The sequence below is a fragment of the Pteropus alecto genome, unplaced genomic scaffold (assembly GCF_000325575.1).
Source record: "Pteropus alecto unplaced genomic scaffold, ASM32557v1 scaffold161, whole genome shotgun sequence".
Taxonomy (NCBI): Eukaryota; Metazoa; Chordata; class Mammalia; order Chiroptera; family Pteropodidae; genus Pteropus; species Pteropus alecto.
In genome coordinates this window covers 9014665-9025851 of record NW_006432943.1, presented here as the reverse complement: position 1 = coordinate 9025851, position 11187 = coordinate 9014665, and the positions used below count along the sequence as shown (strand labels likewise).

Here is an 11187-nt window from a genome sequence, read left to right as displayed (position 1 = left end):
AAGTATGGCCTAAATTTTTCATAGTAAAATGTTGGGGGAAAGAATACATGTATTATGGCACATGAAAACTGGCAATATCAAAGTAACATAGTTTATTTCTATGACTTTATTAGTCCAAACTTTATACAAGTATGTCATTAAATTAAATGACTGATATCTGGAGAGTTAATCAAAATAATTATTAAAACTAAATACTTACATTGTGACTGTGACAAAATCCTATTCCATTAATAATCTGAAATAAATACTTTTGAACTAGTTGGTAGTCTAGTCCATTTGGAAAGAGTTCCAAGTCATCAAGAATTGTATGGTCAACAAACTCAAAGACTAGGTACCATCGTTTTTTTTTCTTACACACTTCCAACAGATTCACCAAATTTTCGTGCCTCAGTTGCTGTTATAAAAAATGCAAAATTAGTTTTTACAGGAGCAAATGATTAGCAATTAATAACAATCTAAAATATATCTTAGCACAAGAAAAATATATAAATAAAATGCAGAAATGGTATAAATTATAAAAGTATATTCTGGCTTTTAAATTATAGATAAAAACCATACTGCTCTGTTCCCCACTCAGAGAACACAATAAAGCCAATGGGAGGAAAAAAAGTAGCTCCATCTTTGATGAAACTAAGTAGGACCTATGACCCCCTACTCACAACAAATGAGGTAAAACTATCCAATGTAGTCAAGGTCAAACAGGAGTATAGGAAGATACCAAGAGATCATCTGTGGCCACAAAGCTGGCAGAGCGGAGCTCTCCAAAGTTGGTAACAAACCCTGAAAAGGAAAAACCAAAAAACAAAACAACCCAAACCTTCTTTGATATAATGGGAACAAGGTTCCAGAAAACAAAACTAACTTATGCTGATTGCAATCAGGATATTTGTGACCTGAGTAAAGGAGGAAGGCAGTAGTAGCTGGAGAAGGCATGGGTGGTCGTGGTGGGGGATGGGGTTTCTGGTTTTTTTTTTTACTGTTCTCTTTCTTGATTTAGATGGCAGTTACATAGTGATATTCTTATGATATATACACATTTCTAGATGTATATTATATGTCAATAAAAAGTTGAAAGGAAAAAATGAGATCCAGACATAAAAGAACAAACTTCTAAAGCAGCAATTGGCTGACAGCTGACTTCTCAAGAGCCACAATTGGCTGACAGCTGACTTCTCAAGAGCCACAATGAAAGCCAGAGGACAAAACAATGTTATTTTCATTTTATTGAAAGAAAATAATTGCCAACCTAAAATTCCATACACAGCAAAAATATCCTTCAGAAATGACAGCAAAATACATTTCCATGCAACTAAAATTGAAATGTTTTATCTAACATAGATCCTCACAAAAGCAAATCCTAAATAATGTACTTCAAAGAGATCACAAATAAATAGTCTGAGATGCAGAAAAGAACAAAGAAAGATAAATGTAAACCTAAATGAACACTGAACAATAATTATGTCTTGTATTGTCTAAACATATGTAAGGGTTAATATATGGTGATATTAGCAGAAGATAAAAGGGAATAACCAGAAATAAGTGTTGTAAGAAGGATAAAAATATTGGATATTGTTAGACTTTAACAAATGTCTAGGGTCAACACAAAAAGATAGAAACACAATGTATAATTTTCAAATTATTAGAGAGAAATAAAAAAATAAATGTAATAATCCAAAGAAATAATTTAAAAGACCCAGTAAGACAAACAGCACATATTAAGATGGTAGATTTATACCAAAATATATCAGAAACTATATGACATGTAAATAGACTAAATGTTCCAATTAAAAGGCAAAGATTGTCAAACAAGATAAAAAGCAAAATATAACTATGTGTTCACAAGAGACACATCTAAACAAAGATTGAGAAAAACTGAAAGGAAAAAGATGGAAAAAGATATACTAATTCAAGCACTAATCAAAATTAAACTAGCGTGGCCTTACTGGTTTTAGAGAAAACAGACTTTAAGATAAAACATTACTATAATAGAAAGAGTTATATTATAATGATAAAAGATTTGATTCAACCTGATGATATAATAATTCTAAGCATTATATACTAATAATATAGCCTTTCTGTTTATAAAGTTAAACCTTAACTGAATTACAATGAAAGTAGGCAAATCAATAACCATGGAGGAATATTTTAACATAGTTCTTCTCAGTACTGGATAGAACAAGCATACAAAAAAAAAAAAAAACCTATGAGACTTCAGAAGATTTAATCAATACAATTAACAAAGCTGGCTTAATGGAATACTTTTCAAGTACATGAAGAATTTTCATTTGTTTGTTTACTACATTCTGAACCAATAACCAAGTATCAAGAAATTCCAAAGAAATAAAATCTTACATTGTATATACCCAGGTCATAAGGCAATTGTGTCAAAAGTAAATAAACAGAAGAAGGAAATCTAGAAAATTACCACATGTTTGGAAATTGAGGGAAATGAGAAAAATATTTTGAACTGCTAATCAAAATTTCTGGGATAGATACCAAACCATTCTTAGAAGAAAATTTCTAGCCTTAAATGCATATATGAGGGGGCAAAGCCTAAAACTAAAGATGTAAGCATCTATCTCAATAGGTTAGGAAAAAGATCTGCAAAATAAACCCACTCAAAATAAGTAGAAGGAATGAAATACTAACGAACAAAAATTAAAGAAATAGAAGAAAAATACAGAATAGAAAAGATCGACAAAGCCACACATTAGTTCTTTCTAAAGATAAATAAAATTGATAAACTTCTGGTAAGACAGGAGAGGGAAGAAGGAAGAGGGAAGATGTACCATAGCAGGCCTGATACTGCTATCCTTAGAAAGATATGCTTGCAAAGTGAGCCCTTCGCTAGTACCTGGGAACTTGGATTTCACTTCGTTTCCAGAATTAATAAAATGGCTCACTGTGCAAACCACATTGTTTATGCCTAATATCTGCCTTCCTTCTGGGAATCTGGAATTTTGGTATGGGCCAGGCAGAGGGTTCCTGTGTGGCCACCCCCAATAAAAACCATGGCATTGAGTCTCTAATGAATTTCCTTGGTAGACAGTATTTCACGTGAAGTAAGTGCATCCTGTGCAACTCCACTGAAGAGAATTCTTGGAAACTTGTGACAGTTTTCCTCTGGAATTCACCTCATGTGCCTTTTACCTTTGCTAATTTTATATTCTTTCATTGTAATAAGTCATAGCCATGTATACAACTATTGCTGAGTGCTACGAGTCCTCCTAGTGAATCATCAAACCCAAGGATGGTTTTTGGAACCTCCAATACGAATGCTAGCCAGATAGATAGGTAGATAGCTACATGGCTAGGTAGATAGACAGACAGGCAGACAGTATATAGAGAAGCAACAAATACTTTAAAAGTCATGTTTAAATTCATGAAAAAAATGAATATGCATGAAAGAATATGCATATGTAATCATTTTATTTACTTCTAAAAAAGAAAAAATTTATACTTTAAACTTTGTTGTGGAAATAAAACAAATATAAAAACAGCATTTTCCCCTAAAAATGTAATTGTGATCAAGAAATAACTTTTTTTTTAACAAAATATATGTCTTTACTCACCTTTAGTAACTTGATTTCTCGCATAGCAATTTTTTTAACCATTTTGTCATCATCACTTTCTAAGAACTTCTTGATGGCTACAATTCTTCCACTATCTTTATTCCTACACTTCATCACCATTCCATAGCTCCCTTCTCCAACCAATCCTAGATTCTCATATTTTTCCATTTTAATTCAAAATCAGTAGGAATTTTTCTTGCTATAGAAACCAAAATATAAAGTTAATAATGTTGAGTATATTAATTTCCTCCTCCCTCCCAGCAAATTAATTCTTCCGCACTTATTTTCCATATTAGAGTAGTCACTGTGTCGATGGCTGTACTGTGCTGACTCACAATTTCTTATTGTTTTCGATTCTAAGCTATGGCTTCAAAATATTCATATACATTAAAAAATAGTGCAAATGTAATTGAAGCCACTAACTTTAAATTTAATTTACTAAATGCCATGTTAATGAAATTCAATATATTTTAATTCAGATAAAGCAATACTTGAATTATCATACAAAACAATCACAGCTCATTTTAGAAAAACACAATTCCTTTTAGTGAAGATCAAATTTTTTTTACATCAGGTTTAAAAGATCAAAGTTGAAAATCTTTATGCACTTTCTACTCAAATGGGAAAAATATCTGTTCACAAAATGGTCACTTACCAAGTTAACACTAAGAACCTTTGCTAAACTATTTTCCTTTACTTTTCTTGCTATAATAATCAAATTCCTATAAATCGAACTTACGAAATAACAGCAATGACATCACAGTATATATGCAGATTTTTAAATTAAATACTAGTAGTACCAAATACAGTATTTCAAAAATCCTTTTAATGATTACTCAGTATAAGAATGATCATTTGAATTTTGTGTTTACAATTCTTTTACATGCCATTATATGACATTTTCTGGAAAAGGCAATCCTAATAAATATTTCTTACTTCAATAATGATTGATGAAGGTCCAGCAATCATTCCATTACATATTTTGGTACAGAATAAAACTTTTCAGTCCAAAAACAGATAGATTTTAATTCATAAGTTTTGATTGCCATGAAATATAAAATCTAATAAATTATAACTTCAAAGTTAAATTTATTTTTAAAATCTGATTTTGAAATTAAATTCTAGAAGCAAAATATTTAAAGAATCATGCTCTTAATTGGTTCTAAAAGCTTTGGGAGGAAAAAAAATCCTTAGGTAACTAGATATTCAAATGATGACTCATAGTTAAGTTTTTTTAACCTGACATTATAAAAACACTCATTTATAAAACTTGAAGAGAAAAAATATTGTTTTGTGTACTTATAGCAATCTAAAACTAATTTACTCAGATTGTGAAATGCGATGTTTTACTTACACTGATGACAGAGACAAAGCAAATGTTCTCTTTGTCCTAGCTAACTATGAAAATCTGATGTATACTTTCGGCAGTTTACATATAATAATTTAGGGTTTTATTACAGATAAACATGGAAAATCAGAAGACTCATCTGACATAGGGAAGAGGGGGGTGAAAAAATAAATCCTAGCCAACACTAACTCCAATTATTTCATTATTTTACTACCAGCTTTGATAGTGGGTTTTACCATAAACTGTTTACACAGTGGTGTCCCCAACACCAACTTTCCATGCATTTGACATTTTAACTCTCATTTAATGTCTGTTAACTATTTCTAAATAAAATGCCTGTGCTTGAAAAAAAGTTCTCAGTGTAATTCTATCTCTCCTTTCCTTAACTGTTTTTCCTTCCATGAACACAGCATGTTTTATCAAGGACTAGATTTTAGGTTTATCATGTCGAGGGCAAAAATAGCTGGAATCTGTTACCTGGATCATTTAAAAACATTTTGCAGTTGGTGTCCTCGATATTTGAAAATGTAAAGTGAACAAAATTAAAATTACCTTAAACATGTCTAAGATGTCCTGAAGCACATCAAAAGCTAACATTATGCAAGTTGACTACTGCAAATTTATTCTTGCAGCCAACTGTACATTTGGTCACAGTGCATTGAACACACCTGCTTTTTCAAGTGGCACTGTCTATAAATACCTTAAAAGTATCACAGCCTAAAAAGCCTCTTGTTTCCTGAAACAGTTACTCATAAACTAACTTTTGATGCTTTCTAATCCTAAATGTAAGGGTAATACAAACGATGCCTGGCCAATTGGCAATGTGGTATTTCTAGACATGCCATGTAAGCATATGGTTCTAATACCAACAATTTTGATAATAAAAATGCCATTTTTTATTCTGATAGAATGAAATCTATTATAGACAAAAGAGCAAGATAATAGAAGCATTTAAAAGAATTATACTTACTGTTTCTTTAAAATCCTTTCACGTGGAAAGACCCAAAGGTTTTCAACTTGGAAACAAATTTGAGGTGAAATTCATCTCGCTCGCAGGTCTAAAACATGCTGACTAACAAACTAGCAATTTCAGTGCTGTTGATTCCTTCTGCGGACACGGACACAGGTCCCAGGTGAAGCAGGCAAAGAGGCAGATTGGCCTCGGCCCACCGCAAGCTCACTCTCAGAAGGACCGCGGGCCGCATGCTGTCGTCGTCAAGGCAACGGCCTCACTCTGTCCCCAACCATAGACACAGAGTCTCTAGAGAGAAATACGCCCCGGGTCAGAATGCGTCCGCGGCAGGCACCAACACCTGTTAAGGACAAGGCTTGTACAGAAATTAGCTGGGGCGGGAGGGCACTGCCAACCTGCTCGCAAGGTGCCCAGAACCCTTCACTCTGCGAACCTGCTCTGCTCCAGCTGGCCCTGGGCGAAGGCGTTGGCCACCGAGCTGCAAGGGGGCGGGTCCTCACTGCGCCAAGCACCCCGTACTCTGATTGGCTGGGCCCTGTCGTCAGGAGCTGTGATTGGCTTAGCGCCAGCCACCCTTCCCCTTCACCTGGGGCTCGGCCCAGGTTATTCACTGACGCGCGGACGCTGGCATCCCAACACACCTACATTCTCAAGTAAGGAGACACCTTCTGCCTTAGCTGGCAGACCTGTCGCCGCCATGAGGCGGTTCTGGGGCTCACGGGGAGGGTAAAAGTATTGGTTTTGTAGGATTGAGAGAAAATGAAAGAGACCATGCAAAGAAAGAGCGCGACGAAGCGTTCCTCATACTTTCCCCGCTGGGCCTGGTAAGGTTCGGTCTAGGCGGTGGGACCAGTCTGGGCTAGGTAGGGGACGAGGGTGTCAGTCTAGGAGGTGATCATTAGTAGACGAGGCAAGGTGAAAGTAGGTGACGGCAGAACTGACGTTAGGACGAACCGTGAGGTCAGCTTGGGCAATGAAAGAGAGGGAAATACTTTGGAGATAACAGAGAGGTAAGAGAGGACATGAATGAAATAGAAAAAGGGCTGGGACGGTCGGGAAACGAGAAGAGATGCGCAATGCTAGCCTATGGCAGCCAAATAGGGTGCAGTTGGAAGGTGAGATCTGCACAGACCACCTCAATCAATGACTAGGCAAGGCTGGTAGGTCAGAATCATGCACGTGCTGAAATCACACAAGAAACAGGGTTTTCCTCTTTTCAAGGAATTAGAGGTTTAGGCCATACACCAGCAGTGAGAAGGCCTTTAGCACTGTTTTCATGATCAATCATGAAAACTAAATGTTTTATAATATTTGGTCTCCATAATACCTTAATCCAGTTAAGAGTGTGTCCTGGATAGCAGATATTTTATACCCATAGTCAAAATTAAGGTAGTAACTCCTTCTTGTATACTAAGAAATAAACATTCTGGTTTATATTTTGTGTATTTGGTTAACATGTATTAATCTTCCAGTGCTTGATCACCTTGGTCAAACTGCTTACAATCTAGTTCCTGAACCTGTAATATTGAGGACCAGACCTGGGACCTGGGTATGGGAGAATATAATTCTTTGGTTAATCCAAGGTATAAGTGTTAATACAGCAATTTAGCTCTATCCTTAGCTGTGGCAAAGTTGGAAGAAGCTATGCCCAATTTTGTTACCTCTATAGGCTAAAACAGAATGTGATGAACTTCTTTTATGAGGGGCAGATCCCCTTTTATAGAGTGGCAAATCCAGGCCTGAAGCTTGACAACAAAGCAAAAATATTGTTTTTGCAACTTTACAAAAATATTCAACAACATAAACATTTTAAAGTCCCCTCTAAGCAGGAGGCTCTGAAGCTTAAATAACTCGTTTATATTCCACAGAGAAAACCAAAAGGATAAAGACTAAAAATACTGGATTTAGTGAATAGGTAACACTTGAGAAAACAATTTCAAGAAGAATTGAGTTTGAAAGCCAACAGTAAAGGTGACAAGGTGTTCGAGAATTACACACCATCTGCAAGTCTGCTGAAGAGAAGGTAGCATTATGTAGATGCAGGATTGAGTTTTTCTTTATAAACTGGGGGATCTTTGCAGGAAAAAAAGAATGGAGAGAGGTTTTAAAGAGGTAAGAAGAAAGAATAATGAAAAACCAAGGACAGGTAGTAAAGAGAAAGTAATAAAGTATGAAAAGAACTTTGTCTTGAAGAAGTTTAACGAAAAGGAAAAAACTGAGAAAACTGTTGGGCAGACAAATTAGCTGGCCTAGATCTTCTCAGTAAAAGAACTTCATTTTTGCAAAGATAAGAGTTAGATTAAGTCTTAAGGATTTGAGAGCAGAAATTCCCTGAAATCGGTAGTTATGATAGAAGTTATTTTGATATGAAAGGAATTCAAATAGTTAAATGTGCCCACTTAAGTTACCATGAATTTACAGTGAAACCAATGAACTCTGATAGGACTTGGCACCCCCAGGGACAAGAAAGAAGAAAAGAGATAGTATGTAAGCTACCTCTTGGAGAACTGGTGGTGCAAGGAGATTAAATAAAGGAGTTAAGAAATCAAGGATGAGGAGGAAAGCACCATTAAAATGACTTGCCATAGGTTCCAGTTAGATAGAAGACAAATTAGGACAGAAGTTAATTAATAAACTGAAAATATAGAGGCACTGAGGGTGTAGAGGTCATCATAGGCATGAAGAATAAGTCTAATGGGAGTGAAATACAAAAAATTACTGTCAAAGAATTTAATATCTTGGAAATGGCACAAGATGATCAGTTCTAAAGAGTGTAAGGTTTGGCTGTTCCTTTGAATAACTGTTTAGTGAAAAATGTCATTGGAATTGAGTTCAAAGAAATTTGAAGTAATGGTATGAAAAGTCATGAACTTGTCATGAAAAATTGTAACATGACCTACCTAAGTGGGGCAATAGGGGAAGAAGTTGAAAGGGACATTTTAATCACTAAGGAAAGTGAAGATGCTCTAAAAATCTAAAGAAAACAGCATGAGGGCAACATGAGATTGGCAACAAGAGAGCTTGAGAGATGGTAAGGAAATAAAGGTTAAAAGAGGCTAAGGATTACATGACCCAGGAATTCCACGCCTAGGTATACACAGAAGAAAAATGAAAACTTATGGTCACACAAAAACTTATACAAGAATGTTCATAGCAGCACTGATATTCATAATAGCCAAAAAGTAAAACTGAAATGTCCATCAACTGATGAATGTATGAATGTGGTATATCCATACAATGGAATATTATTCAGCCATAAAAAGGAATGAAGTATTGACAGACACTGCGACATGGATGAATCTTGAAAACATTATGCTAACTGAAAGCCAGACATAAAATGCCACATGATTCCATTTATACAAAGTATCCAGCACTGGCAATTCCATAAAAACAAAAAGTAGATTAATGGTTACCAGGGACTGAGTGGGAGGTGGGAATTCGAAGTGACTACTAACAGGTATGGGGTTTATTTTTAGGGTGATGAAAATGTTCTGGAATTAAGACTGTGATAATGATTACACAATCTTGTAAATATATAAATATACTAAAACCCACTGCATTATACACTTTAAAAGGGTGAATTTTATGTATGTGAACTCTATCTCAATTAAAAAAAAAATAGAATACAGGTATATAAGAAATGTATAGTCTCCCCAGAAATCTTTTTTCAACAAATTTACATATTTTCCCTTAGAGGAGCCTGATTCTCCTCCTCGCATTAGCAATCGTCTCTGTTAAATGAATCTTGACAACAATCATTCTCTATGTATTTGACATCCCCAAAGGTCAGTTTTATGGGGGGAAAAAAAAACAACTCCTCTTACTTCACATCACTCCTTTACATCAGATACTGATAGGCCATGGATTTTTTGGCATCACTTCACTTGAGTCACCAAGAGTGTAAAATTTTCAGACAATAAAAAGTAAGGTTATTTTCTGCATATTATATGGAGCATGCAGCTATAAATACATTCCACCATTCTATTAAGGAAATGAATGGATTCATTTTGAAGTTCTGGTTCTTTGATGGAAGGACACTTGCCATAGAAAAGGGAATTCTGTTCTCTGCATAGAAGTTGATTCAGTGACATCATTACTATATTTTAAAGTAATTAAGACAACCAGAATTTGGGGACCTGAAGTACAATATACCATTTATTTTTCCAACATACACTGTATTTTGATGTCAGTCACCAAATACATCTATACTGTATCACATTGTGAACCTGGAAAAGCCATTCCTCAAATGTTAAAAATAGCATACGTTGTTTGCACCGGTAACATGCCTCTTATAAAACCTATCTCTCTCTAGACTCTACCAGATTCCTCTGTTCATCTTCATAGCAAAACTACAGGAAAAAAAGTGTGTTCATTTCTAATCTCCAGTTCTCTATTGGGCTTTCATCCTTATCACTTCATTGAACTAGTTCTTCTCAAAAGTCACTATGACCTACATCCTGCCAAAGCTTCTGTGACAGAGATTACTAGCTACTCAAAACAAGCTGGTTTCTTTTCTCTGTATGTATGGCTTGTGTATTTTGTGCAAACTCCATTGCAGTTAGGGGTGGCCATGTGACTGAATTCAAGCCAAAGGAATAGGAGATGTGCACCATTCCCAGTCCTGGTCCATAAACATCAAGATGATCCTCCACATTTCTTTTCCCTTTTAGCTAGCTATAACAGAGATGACTCCAGTGTGATCTTGTGAAGTTGGTAGAACCTTAATCCATGTATCCCTAAATAATTTAACTGTGGATGGCCATACTACTGGCCTCTTCATTACCACTCTTCTATTAAATGAGGGGTGGGGGTAAGCATTGTGTTTGAACCATCAGACATCTTGGGGTCTATTTATTATAGCAGTTACACCACCCTAATTTGTTAACTTATTTGACTCTCAATAGCATTTGACAAAACTGCCTATTTCCTTCTGAAATAAACTCTTGCAACTTAGCTTTCCAGGACACCAATTTTGCCATTTTGTCTCCCTAGTTTTCTTCGCACATTTCTTTTGTACTAAACCCTAAATTTTGGGAGTATCTGGGGGGTCACTCTCAGCTTCTCTTCTGGACACTCTCTTCCTAGATCTCATTAATCCAACAGCTACAAAGACCTATACTGACTACTCATAGTACTGAGCTCTCAGAATTCCAAAAATCATACCAGCTGACATTTATTCTTGGGTGTCCAAATGGCAAATGAAATTTAACGTAGCTCAAAAGGAACTGTTTTCTGTCCACAATCCACTCCTCTTCCCTCTCTCTCAACAGAGTACTGCTTTAAATCTTTAAAAT

General features: G+C 35.4%; 1 protein-coding gene across 2 annotated transcripts in view; it reads right to left on the bottom strand.

The window, feature by feature from the left end:
* The window catches only part of CDKL2 (cyclin dependent kinase like 2), a 30448-nt gene extending 21406 nt beyond the window's left edge, over positions 1–9042 (bottom strand). For both annotated transcript variants that reach the window (XM_015586023.2, XM_025043844.1), the window contains exons 1-3: positions 5891–9042; positions 3573–3771; positions 200–394 (exon numbers count right to left, since the gene is read on the bottom strand). In XM_015586023.2, coding sequence (XP_015441509.1) covers positions 200–394; positions 3573–3740 — 363 coding nt within the window. In that variant the 5' untranslated portion in view covers positions 3741–3771; positions 5891–9042. The remainder of the gene's footprint in view (positions 1–199; positions 395–3572; positions 3772–5890) is intronic.
* Positions 9043–11187: the final 2145 nt, after the last annotated feature.